This window comes from Cryptomeria japonica, chromosome 3, assembly GCF_030272615.1.
Source record: "Cryptomeria japonica chromosome 3, Sugi_1.0, whole genome shotgun sequence".
Classification (NCBI taxonomy): Eukaryota; Viridiplantae; Streptophyta; class Pinopsida; order Cupressales; family Cupressaceae; genus Cryptomeria; species Cryptomeria japonica.
In genome coordinates, this window is record NC_081407.1 from 19892529 (window position 1) to 19906007 (window position 13479).

The 13479-nt window shown below is 37.5% G+C and overlaps 1 protein-coding gene across 2 annotated transcripts in view; it reads right to left on the minus strand.

The window, feature by feature from the left end:
• The window catches only part of LOC131068618 (probable lipid-A-disaccharide synthase, mitochondrial), a 237992-nt gene that overhangs the window by 154188 nt on the left and 70325 nt on the right, over positions 1-13479 (minus strand). Inside the window, exons 2-4 of one of the 2 annotated variants that reach the window (XM_058003850.2) lie at positions 9469-9551; positions 8989-9094; positions 8594-8817 (exon numbers count right to left, since the gene is read on the minus strand). In XM_058003850.2, the coding sequence (XP_057859833.1) occupies positions 8594-8817; positions 8989-9094; positions 9469-9551 (413 nt within the window). Of the gene's footprint in view, positions 1-8593; positions 8818-8988; positions 9095-9468; positions 9569-13479 lie in introns of both variants that reach the window. The other variant, XM_058003849.2, reaches the window with a different exon arrangement.

Sequence of the window (13479 nt, forward strand, 5' to 3'; positions counted from 1 at the left end):
GCACCACTGACAGATCTGACAAAGAAAGGATCCTTCCGTTGGAATGCGCAAGTGCAACAAACCTTTGACAAATGAAAAGAAGTTATGAGTACGTGTCCGGTTCTGGCACTACCAGACTTCACTCGCCCTTTCATCCTGGAGTGCGATGCCTCGGGGTAAGGCATTGGAGCAATATTGATGCAAGACCATCACCCCATTGCGTTCGAGAGTCGGAAGCTCTCGAGAGTTGAGCGGTTGTATTCCATCTATGACAAGGAGATGCTCGCCATCCTACACACACTGACGAAGTTTCGACAGTATCTTGTCAGGGCAAAGTTTGTTGTGCGGATAGACCACAACAACTTGCGATACTTCTTGGAGCAGAGGGATCTGAATGGACGACAACAAAAATGGGTGAGCAAAGACCAGGCGTTTGATTTCAACATTGAATATGTGAAGGGGAAGAATATCGTGGTCGTTGATGCCCTGTCAAGAAGGCCTGCCATATGTTCTTTATCTCAGATTTCGGCGGACTAGAAGGAATACCTGTTGGTTGAATACTCCAAGAACACTTTTGCCTGCGAACTGATGGATGGTCAAGTGCAGGATGACCGATACAAGGTGGTTGACGACATCATTTATTACAAGGACAGAATTTATCTAGTACTCGAATCCAAGATGAAGGAAAAGATTCTGAAGGAATTGCACGATTCTCCCTTGGCTGGACACCCGGGATACTTGAAAACCTACAGATAGATTCGTGAAAGGTTTTCCTGGAAGGGGCTTAAGAACGACGTCCTACAGTATGTGCGGGAATGCTCCACCTGTCAGCAGAACAAATCTGAGCATAACCTACCGGCCGGATTGCTGCAGCCTCTGCCAATTCCCGACCACAAATGGGATAGCATCTCAATGGATTTCATTACTGGACTCCCCAAAGTGCAAGGAAAGGATTGCATTTTTGTCATAGTTGATTGATTGACCAAATATGCACATTTTTTTGCCATCCCCACAGGATATCAAGCAGTTCAAGTAGCCGAGTTATTCTTCCGTGAGGTGTTCCGCCTACATGGTTTACCGCGAAACATAGTCAGTGACAGGGATAGCCGTTTTATGAGTACCTTCTGGATGGAGTTATTTCGGTTGGCAGGAACCGAGTTGTCGCCCAGCACGAGCTACCATCTGCAGAGAGACAGATAGACCGAGATTGTGAACAAATGGCTGGAGGGTTATCTCAGGAACTAAGTCTCAGCTCAACAGAAGGCTTGGGTTCGCTGGTTACATTTGGGTGAACACTATTACAACACCACTTATCACATGTCGATAGGCATTGCACCTTTCAAAGCACTATACAGTTATGAACCTTCTTCATTTGTTGACTTGGCATTGGGAGACAGTCGTGCACCGATGGCCAAAGATTGGCTTCAGGAGAGTTTAGACATCCTAACATCTCTCAAAGACAACTTGCAGAGGGCTCAAAACTAGCAAAAGATGTATGCTGACCGACACCGGATTGAGCGGAATTTTGAGGTTGGTGATCTGGTTTACCTCCGACTTCAATCGCACAGACAATCCTCCTTGAAGACAAGTGGTAAGGAGAAGTTGAAGCCACGTTTCTATTGACCCTATAGGGTGGTTCGGAGAGTGGGTGAAGTAGCCTACGAGTTGGAGCTTCCTGAGGGGAGTCGGATTCACAATGTTTTCCACGTGTCATGTCTGACGAAGGTCGTCGGGCAGCGCGTCACAGTTTCCAAGGATCTGCCACCCATCGACGAAGAAGGGAAACTAATTCTGGAGCCAGCGGAGATCATTGATGTTAGAGAAAAGAGGTTGAGAACATGCATAGTCAAGGACTCCCTTGTACACTGGAAGAATCTACCCATCGAGGATGCCACCTGGGAAGGCGAGCAAATTCTGAGGCATCCAAGTTTGCAATTGCTTGAGGGCAAGCAATTTTTGGCCCGGGAGGACTGTGATGTCCCCGATATAATTAAATAATAAATCTAATTACTTTATTGTAAGGCCCCAAATTTAATAAACAAATCTTTTGGGCCCTTTTATTTAATTAGTTTAGGCAAGTCTTGGTTGGTCGTGTCGGCCCGTTTGTAACCCTTTGGGAAGTTTCCCAGAGCCCATATATATGGCTGTGTTAGTCATTGTTGTAGGTAAGCGAATTTTGATATTTTGTTCTCTCTTGTGCGAATTCTTGTTGGAGCTCTGGTATCCACCATTTCGGAGGTGAAAGACCCTCCCTATTTGGTATTTGCAGTTTCGGTGAGATTCACCCCTCACCCTATTCAGTTTATTTTTACTCGTTCCGGATCTGGCAAGTCTTGAATCTCATCATTGTTTATCACTCCAGTTGCATATCTGTTAATCCGATACATTCAAAATTTATTGCTTACGGAAGATCAACCCTTCACCGCACATTCACTGGAGCACACCATACGGTTATTCCAACATACACATCCACCGTACGCCATACCTCCACCGTACGCCATTCCTCCACCGTACGCCCCACTGTATGCCTTACCTCCCACCGTACATCATTCCTCCACCATACACCCTCACCTTCACCGTACGGTCACCCCCGCACACTCTCCATATTGTCGTACATTGGCAAGGGAACATTACATTCATCCTACTTTTGAGCCACTTTGGTGGCATGGAAGCAGTAACTATTGATCCAAATACCCTATGAAAGAAGAAAATGTGGATGCGCCAATGGGTGGGAATTCTAATGATGTGAGGGATCCTGAAGCAAAGAGAGCCAACAATGGTAAAGAATTACTGCAAGTTTACAAGGAATTGTTGGTGCTAAAGGCATCCTGCAAGGGGATGGGGAAAGCTTTAAATGGTTTTATGATGGCACAAAATAAAGGGCAATTACAAGTTTCAAGTGCACTTTGGTCACATCTTTTAGAGCAAGGAAGTTAGTAAGATCGTAGGGGAGTCAAGAAATCTTCCGCAACCTCGAATTCTTGTCTCTAGATGTTATGGCAACAAGCTCCTCCTTTTCTGTCAGTCAGCTCTAGAATCCAAGTGCAATGGAGGAATGTGCACTATGGAATACGGCTAAAGATTAAAGACTCGGTCATTAGGGTGTTTGCTAGTGTTTTTTCTTTTTGCATAAAGGTATGGCAAATTCCAATTAAAAATATTTAGTTACTCCCACCAAATTAATTTGGCCAAAATGACACTTCCAAGCTAGTCAATCCAAATTTTGATAAATGTGTCTAAAAACCATATTATGGGTTTTCCATCAACATGATTACTAAACACGTCTATTCTTTCCTTTAAATTGTCTTATAAATTGGAGGGCTTATGTGCTACTTTTGCAATCGTATAGCTAGAAGCATATTTATGGAGGGCAAACTTAACAATAACACATCTCATTATGAAATTAGAAAAGCTAAGGTCCAATCCAAATATATTAGGTCGAACTACGTGCTCATCCTACTTCTTTGACATGAAAGCTGAACAAATTTAATCCTGGTTAAGAGCATAGCCCCTATTCTTGTTTTTATCTTATGCCTTCCTCCGTTGTGCCTTGGTTCACTCTACCCCTGCATAGTGCAAGTGTTTGAATCCTCACATCATCCTAGAGCAACTTACCATTGATACCAGTTGTTCATTTAGTTTGAGGAACAAAGTGAGCTCAAACTTTTTTTGTCAGATGTTGCATTGTAGCCAACCCATGTGAATGTACAGTCAACAATCTAAAAATCATGTATTGCAGTCGACGTTTCTGAAGTCAATAGTGCTTAACTGAATGACAACAGTGGTTATCATTGTTATCAAAATCAGTGGCCATGCAGAATGAAGAATGAAGGGTTCAATGTGTACTAAATTTATGGCACCCTTATCGAGATTCTATTGGCAAAGAAAAATTAATGGCCACCTACATTGGCCAACCCAATGTCCAAGCGCCAATAAGGAAGGATTAAATAATGCAAAATAATTAAATATCATAGCAAAAACATTTTGGACAACCCCCTTGGAGCTGCTCACATTTAAGGGCATTTAAATTAATTTTTATTAATTTATTGGTATTCCCTCCAAAAAGGGACGACCTCTTAGAGAGAAGTGCCCATCCTTGCGCAAGGATATTTTAAATAAAAAATATCTAATTTAATTGCTGTTAGGACCAACCTCATTGAGGAGGCATGACCGTTGGTTGAAAAGCCATTCGGAGGTGTATAAATATGAGGTTTTTTGGAGGCTTAAACAACAAGAATTTCATTGAATATCTTTCCATTTTTAGAGCAGATTAGACATATTTGAGAGAAGATTTATGAATAAGATCAGTCATATTTGAGAGCTGATTTATGAAGAAAATCGGAAAAACTTGAGAGCAAATTTTTGAGTAAAAATCAGACATATTTGGAGCAGATATATTGCAGATTTTTCTGAAGATATATTTCAGACTTAAGAGCAATCAGTGAAGATCATATTCCAGATCTGAGTGGATATGTATTGCAGATTTGAGAGCATAGTTCTAAGGGAAATTTTGTTTAAGTTGTGAGCAGTTGTTGAAGGTGATCTAGAGAAGTGCCCATCCTTGGGCAAGGAAATTTTAATTAAAAAAATATAATTTAATTGCTGTTAGGACCAACCTCATTGAAGAAGCATGACCGTTGGTTGATGTTGGTGTAAATAATTATTCATCATGGAAATTATTACACTTACTTAAGTTTACTTAGGATAATGCATTTCATAGTAGTTTGGATATGAGACACTTGGGTGTTTGTGCCACATTGGGATAGTGTGTGTAGGAGAAATTCCACCTCTTATGGTGTTGATCTTGTTATTACACTATCATATCCACTTACTGTGGAGTGATAATTCCACCTTCGGTGGGTGATCCACCTCATGTGGAATATTATATTATTTCTCCTACCTACCCACACCTATTTCCTACCTACCCTTGTTTCTTATTGAGCCACATGTCATGTTTGTGTGCTCATACATATCCCTAGCCTTGCCTATATAAGCAGGCTCATCTACATTGTATGTAACAACGATAATCCAGTTGATTGTTGATCATTTTCTATTGATGAGAATACAGTTTATTCTTGTCCCATATTATGTCTCTATCTTGTACATTTCAATGACCTCTTGATCTTGGCAAAATCCAACAGTTGAAAAGCCCTTCGGAGGTGTATAAATAAGAGGTTTTTTGGAGGCTTAAACAACAAGAATTTCATTGAATATCTTTCCACTTAGAGAGAAGATCAGAAATATTTGAGAACAGATTTATGAATAAGATCAGACATATTTGAGAGCTGATTTATGAAGAAAATCAGACAAACTTGAGAGCAAATTTTTTAGTAAAAATCAGACATACTTGGAGCAGATATAGTGCAGATTTTTCGGAAGATATATTTCAGACTTAAGAGCAATCATTGAAGATCATACTGCAGATCTGACTGAATATGTATTGCAGATTTGAGAGCATAATTTTAAGGGAGATTTTGTTGAAGCTGTGAGCAGTTGTTGAAGGTGATCTAGAGCAGATCAAAAAATGCTATTGTTATATTGCATTTTGAAGGTTGGTGCCTTCTAGTTTGGGAAATTGGGAGGTTGGTACCTCTCATTCAAAGAGATTGGTGTCTCTTGCTGAGTTGGTGCTTAGTGGAGGGGATTGGTGTCTCCTATGGGTTGGTCCCTACGAAGTTGAGAAGACTCAAATAAAAGCACTATTTTGCTGTGGTTTTCTCCCACAAGGGTTTCCACATAAATCATGTGTGCATCTTGTGTTCTGTATTGTTAAATCTTACTTTTGATTATTGCTTTGTGATTGCTAAAGTTTTAATAAGTAAAAATTTGTCTTATACTGAATCACCCCCCCTCTCAGTATAAGTGTGTGTGTTTCTTCATCACTGTCTATGTGGGAGACTTGTTTAGCAAATAAACTGCAAGATATACTGCTTCATCCCAAAAGCATACGCACAGAGTGCTAGAGGAGACAGCCAAGGTGATGAAGATAAACCTTTTATCTTGATGCTAAAGTTGATGATTTTGTCTACTGTGAGAATGCAAATAAGGAGGTGACTGAAATCCGTATACCCGTTAAATTTAAAATATGTTAAAAATATTAAGGCAGAGGCAGGGACTTTGTGAGGCCTGTGTAATATACCCAACCACAGCAGAATAAGATTTTTTCACTTGTTAGTATTTCTCTCACTCCTTCAATTTATTACTTTAGGGTGAAGGTCGCTGTAATTTTGTAATGTCCTCTTCCTAAGGACAGATGTTTCTAGCAGGGGTAAGCCTATCATTGGGGTCCCATAGGCTGACGAAGTGGATAGGGAGCCCATTTAGGGGTCTTGTGACCCTTTGAGGAGTCTTGGGAGGCATTTCAGAAGTTCAGGGCCACTCTCCTAAGTTTTAGGAGGGGACTGCAAGTTGACCACCCGGAGGGATGTGGAGCATAGCAAGGGGCCTCATAAGCGTTTATAATTGATTAGATCCTATTTTTCAGGAGAATCCCTATTTTTTAGGGGGTGACTGCCAATTCCCTGCTCTGTCAAGACTTCACCCTGGTAACAGCGGTAGTTTCAGTTTTCAGTTTGGAGACCAAGTGATGAGCTCAGAATAACAAAATTGAAATATTAAAGTTATAACTTATATGTTTTAATTAGCATAATAAAAAATAATAAATAATAAATTCTCCCCCCTTGAAGTGTGTGCGTAGTAGGTACAAGTTGTTTTTAAGAAAAGGGGACTTTATGTCATGATGGGTGGACCCTTGAGAAGTTCGGACTTCCTAGGGAGTGAGTAATTTAATAAAAAAATCAAAGTATAAACTTTGTGAGAAATAAAGATGAAATCCTAAAAGAAGAAATTAGGGTTAGGGTGAATAAAAGAACATTACGGGCAGCATTTTGATCATTCAAGAAGTCATTTTTTTACAGCAGGTGTTGGCAGATTGGAGCTCTGGAGAACAGGGATTCAGTAATTACAGGTTGTGGAGACGAAAACCTTCACAATTTTGGAGGCCTACAGGAGTGCAATACCTCCCAAGGGCTGAATTTCTCAACAAGTACAGTAATAACAGCAAAAAAAATCCATAATCAGGTTACGTCAGCTCCTAGGGCAAAGATTTAATCAACAAAATCAGAGTAAGCAGAGGATCTGGGCTTATTGCTTCATTTCCAGCCACCCATAGCTCACCCACAGCCAGCCGTACCCCTTATTGCACCAAGAGGCATCATTACCAGCTGGGCGTTAGGGTTTGGAGATCATAAAGGGCGTATATCAGATTTATTTACAGGTTGGAAACCCTTGGCGGGAGGGCTTGAAGGTCAGCTAAGGTGCAGATCAGACCTTTTTACCAGACTGTAATTCAGATCAGACTCAAAGAATTAGTTTATGTATGCTGTTAGGGGTATGTAATCAGCCCTTTGTGAAATAAAAAATCATCCATTAGTCATTTGTTGCATTGGTTTCTCTTTATTGCATTCATATCATTTTGCAAAAAACATTAAAACACAAAAAATCAGAAAACATTAAAAACAAAAACTTCCCAAATAAATCAGAATTTTGCTACAGCAGATTGGGGTGGTATATTTCAAATTTGCCCTTCCCCTAACATGTCTTGACTCTTAAGAACCTATGGTTTACAGTTGACGTCGTAGTAGTATGTGCCTTTTTGAAGATAGACAGTATATTTTAAGAAGTTCAAGATAATGGGGGTTATAGCACACTTTTATGGTATGGTCAATGTCATGATATGTGCCTTTATATTCACATAGTTTTACAGCACCTCTCACTATTGATGGTAGTATGTTCTTTGCAGCGACAGGTTTCTTTTGGAAAAGAATTATGTCCTCGGGGTTGAGTCCTTTTTTTGGCATTTCAAGCATGATAAATTTGAGAAGGATAATATGTAACGTAGATGGATCTAATGAACCCATCATTACCGGAATCCAAGGTTTACTAGCAAAAATGAAAAAAAAAACTTATTTGAAACATCTCTCAACTAGATCCATTATCTTGTCAGTTGTAGAATAGTTAATAGGAAGGTAAAAGTTTGTTCTATTAACTATTCAGAAAAGATAAATACTATAACCATTCCTATTGCTATAATGACACTATGTTAGCCTGTTCTGTGCAGGATTTTCAACAAAGATAAAATTCCCATAAAAAATATAGATAAAATAAAATGGTTTTGGTACGTTATTCTTTTGAATGCAACTGAGTTCATTTCAACAGTCAGTTTTCACAGTTCATTGTGTCAAACGATTGTCTTAAGAATGTTCTACTTCTTATTTTAATTACTTGACATTTTAAATGTTTCAAATTGTATATTTAATCCTAAAGAATAATGTGGATTTAAGAAAAAAGTCATAAAAGCTTTTACACATTTGCTAAAAGCCTAAAACTCTGCAATACTTACTCTCATTACCACCCCCTTAGCTGTTCAATAATGCCGATTTCATAATTTTATTTTTCAAGGAAAGTTTCTTGCATGTACATTTGAAGCCTGTGTGTTTATAATTATTTGTTAAAGTATTCTTAAAATAGATAGTCAAACACAATTTATTTCCAGGAATTAGATATTTAAATAGAAAAAGTAAAAATGGAAATGATGGTAACAGCAGATTCATACAGCATATTTATTAAAAACATCCTCCAGTATAGGATGTCCCACAAAGGTTGCAGCTAATCCATTCATTTTGCATATTTCTTCTTCAAAAGGTAGAATGCATAGTATGTGATCAACTATGTTTCTCAATCCTTTTAATCGCTTCTCACCTCCCTTCCACGCCCAAAATGAAGGTGCAACATAATGGACACAGACAGGACAAGCTAGACCCCTCTGAGCACACCCAGCTGTCAAGAGAATCAGGATTGTTAAAATCTTTAAGACAGTTAAGAACTTCCAAAAATGTAGTGCCACAGAGCAACATTCAGAAAAAATGATCCCAATTTTCAAAAAAAAATCTAAAAACTAGCATGCACAGCATAAATGTTCCAGAAAACAATAACTACACTGAAACTGACCGCGTATATACTTCAATAGTCGAAAAGAGAATCCTTTGGAATCGACTGTGACAATAACATGTGCTTGAAAATCCAAAGCAGATTGTGTTGCTTGCTTTAACCGCACCTACAAACCAGAACTTCAAACCTTAATTAAAAATATAGATATATTTGAGCTCTCAAAAACATGTTCACAACACAGGCTTGTCTCATTTTTACACATAAGTCAAACTCAAATTGCATAAAAAATGAGGCAAGAAATCGGTTCTCAACTTAGTTTGGTTTCACAGAAACATGACACTTGGCAAGACTCAAATTATTAAAAAATAAAAAAACAATTATCTTTCTTAAATTTTTATTTTCTTTAACATTTCCAGTTTTTGTTGTAGAGTGGTGAGTCCATTCTTAAACTTCATCTATTCACCTCATTCCAAATTTAAGCCAAAGAACTGTGATTAAAAATTTGCACACATATCTAATAAACATAAACAGCTGACTTACCCAAAATTTCTGAATATGAGGAACCAATTCCCAAACACCCATTACCGCAAGATCCTCCATAGGAAATTGTGACTGCAATCCTTCTTTAACCATCAAGGACCTAATAATTAAGTTAGAACCGTAGAAAGAAAAATGATAAGGATTAGATAATACACTACAGCCATAGGGACTTCATCTCTTGAACTTTAGACAATATTCTAATATAGTAAAAGGCTGATCCAAAGTGTAGTTGTTAAAGATGAAAAATAAAATTCACTTAAATCATAAGAGCTCTGCCCTCATATTGTCCTTTACACCTCTCTAGAAGAAAATTTATTTAAAGAGAACTTACAACTAACCTAGAATTTTTTAAAAGGAAATAATACAGAAATGACATTTTTACCTATAACTTTGTATTGATTATCCAAGACACAAAATGAGAAAACCTCACGATCAAAGCAACCATACAGAAATTCAAAAAATTATAGTCAGAGAGATAAGGAGGAAAAGAGAATCTTTCAAACAAAAAAGCATCAAACCTTTTTGCAAAACTAAATTTGTATGAATTTATCTTGCATCTTGTAAAATCAAAGGTAACTAGAATCATTTAAAACTCCAACACATAAAATTCTACTACACATCAATGCTTCAAAACTTCACAACCTCATCCAAGCACATGAAGAATATCAAACACTGATATCAAGTAGATAACACTAGAACTTGTTCAATAGAGAAAACCATAGATTGCATACTCAGACTCGGAGAGTACTCGGCAACTTAAAAAGTACTAAATTCTTTATAAAAACACTCTTTTTTTTTTTTTGCAAAATTCAATTACAAAATGCATCAAATGAATCCAAAAACCATGAAGAAGTGTTTATTTTAAATGTGATTGTTCAATACATATGCATTACAAAATGGCATCAACATACGAAACCGAATATGGATTACAAAATGGCATCAGCATATGAAGCCAGATAGTGGAACTAGATACAATAGCTAGCTACTAACTAATAACTATTATGAATTTATGATGATTGTATTTGAAAATTATCATCATAAATTTCATATGTAAGCAACTTAGACATTACAAGTTACAAGCACTGGCTTCTTGGACAGATGCTTGTTGCCTTGCCCTCTCCTATTTTTTTTCATCTAGTGCTGCAAGGAGCGCTACCATCTCTCATTTGACCTCTTCAGGAGTTTTTATACATGGCCCAACATCATGACAAGGAATGCCTACAAGATGGTATTTGAGGTGATTGATGCCTCCACTATACTTCTTCATGCACTAGGTACAAATAACAGTCCCTACCACCGGTCCCATTATGCCATGTTTCCAAGTGGGGCCATGACTACCAGGCAAGCTGACTTGCACTTACACTTGCTGAGTTTGAAGTAGATGCAGATCCAGATGCCATTGTGATGATTTATCAATTTACAACATCAATAGCAACAAAAAAACATAAACATAGAGCTAAAGTTGTAAAACAAAAAAAAATTGAGCTAATAATGTATGAATAAGAAAAAATTTATTTATTAGATATCAGTTATTAAAAAGTAAAAAATAATTAAAAGACATGAGTTTTTGTTTAAATATCCTATTTAAAATTTTAATATAAAATATTGTGAAATAATATATGATTATTGTGAATAATAAAATATTATTGTAAATAAATATATTATTTTAAATAACAAATGAATTAAATTTAATAAAATGTAAATATAAAAACTTTATATAAAAAACTTTGTCAACCTAGATTGAATGTCCATATTAGCCGGCCAAGTACTTTTTACAATTGACCTAGCCAGTTAATGTAAATTATTTTGAACAAAAAAATAAGAAAAAAAAAACATTAAACGATTTACCTGGTCGCTGCCCATTGGTGTATTCTCCTTCCAAACCCTCGCATGATTCATGAGCAGAGTTAAAAACCTTTGTTGCAAATGTTGAGCTGTTGCCCGCCTTTGTCCTTGATGTCAAAGGGGGAGAGATTGGGGAGATTGGAGAGTTTGGATTTATGAATCTGAGTTTGTGTTTGTCGTTCATGAATGTTGCCATCAATGACAAAGGGGGACATTGTTGCAAATGTGAAGTTGATGGTGTGTGAGTATGGTTTTCATTGATGTCAACATACTGATTCTTTGTTTCAGTGATTGGTTTGTTCTCCACATTTCTGATATGTTGCAGTTGTAGTCATGAAGTTTTGGTATGTTGTTGGTTGTTGCCTTTAGATGTTATTCTTATGATTTGGTGCTATGGAAGTATATTTAGTGATAGTGATGTTCGACAATGTTTGCAGTGCTCCACATTTATGGTTTTGATGATGATATCTTGGATTTATGTCGTTCATGTCTTAATCTTTGTTATTCTAATTTGGGACGTGATGATGTGCTCTGGAGACATGGTTACAGATATGTTCATTTCGGGTTCGGTAGAACTTGAATGTTTTTGTTTTTCAACCTTTCCCAAACTTCATAGGGAGTATCTAATGCAACAACCTTTGCCAATTCAGTTTTAGATAGGGCACTAAAGATAGCATACCTGGCTCATTCATTTTCTTCATAGGCTTCAATCTCATCCAGGGTAGTAGGTCCATTTGCCGGCATCACATATTTAGTCTCCACAGCTTTCCAAGTCTTGTAACTCAAAGAAACCAAATATCCTCTCATCTTCTCTCAAAAAACTATAACCGGATCCTTCAAAAGTAGGAATAGTCAATTGATGTGTCATCGGAACTCCTCGAGCAATTAGTCTCACTTTCTAGGAACCAAAGCTCTGATACCAATTGTTGAATATCCCGAACAACTGAGAGCGAAGGTGAATTAGTGGTCAATTAAAATATTTTACTTATTCCACACAAACAGATCCGGTAAACAAATTCTTGATTACTTAACCATATACTAATATAAGCATGAGAGAGCACACATATGAAACATACACATGAAATACCAAATTTTACGTGGAAAACCCACGAAGGGAAAAAACACGGAGAATGCTAATTCTCAAGTATAAAACACTTGTTAAGGTGACACCGGTTAAGGTGATTTTTACAAAGGGTGGCTCACTACCAAAATGCTCTGTAGGTGGGCTCACTACGCGACTAAAACACCCAAAAAAAAGAGGGCTCACTACCCACAAGAAGAAAGAAAAAGAAGTAATCCACCACTGTAGCACAACTGCCACTAAGCTGCAATGTTAGAAGAAACCTTTGGCTCACTGCCTCCAGTGTCAAACAACATCAGCGCACTACCACACTGCACAACCACAACCACACACAACCTCGCACAAATTTGCATCAACAGGAGACAATTTTTATTTTTCAATCCACTTGCATCTATGTTTCTTCATTACAATCATGCTGTATTTTTACTAATCTCTTGAATGAGAAATCTCCAAAGTTGGCCAAAGAATTTACTAGAACACAATTTTGAAATAGGTCTACACTAATCATTCCTGCAGTGGAAAGGAATGATAAGTGGACCACACTACAATGCACTTCATCGATCAAAACAACACGTTATCCATACACCACAATCACCGGAGCAAAAAAAAAATTCAAGGCCAACCGGACCCAAAATGAACATATTTGTAACCACGTCTCTGAAGCACATCATCACGTCCCGAATCAAAATAACAAAGACAAAGACTTGAACAATATAAATCCAAGATATCATCATTAAAAGCAGAAATGCAGAGAAATGCGGAGCATTGCAAACACTGTCAAACATCACTATCACTGAATAAACTTTTGAAGCACAACTTCCAGAGCACCAAATCATAAGAATAACATCCTAAGGCAACATCCAACAACATATCAAAGATTCATGACTGAAAACTAAAACATATCAAAAATGTGGAGCACAAATCAATCACTGAAACAGAGAATCAATATGTTGACATCAATCACAACCATACTGACACACCATCAACTTCACATTTGCAACAACCTTTCATTGATGGTGTGGCTAGGGCTCCAATCATCATTTTTTTCCTTGCATTTGTGTGAGTTTGAGACCCGTGTCGAAAAG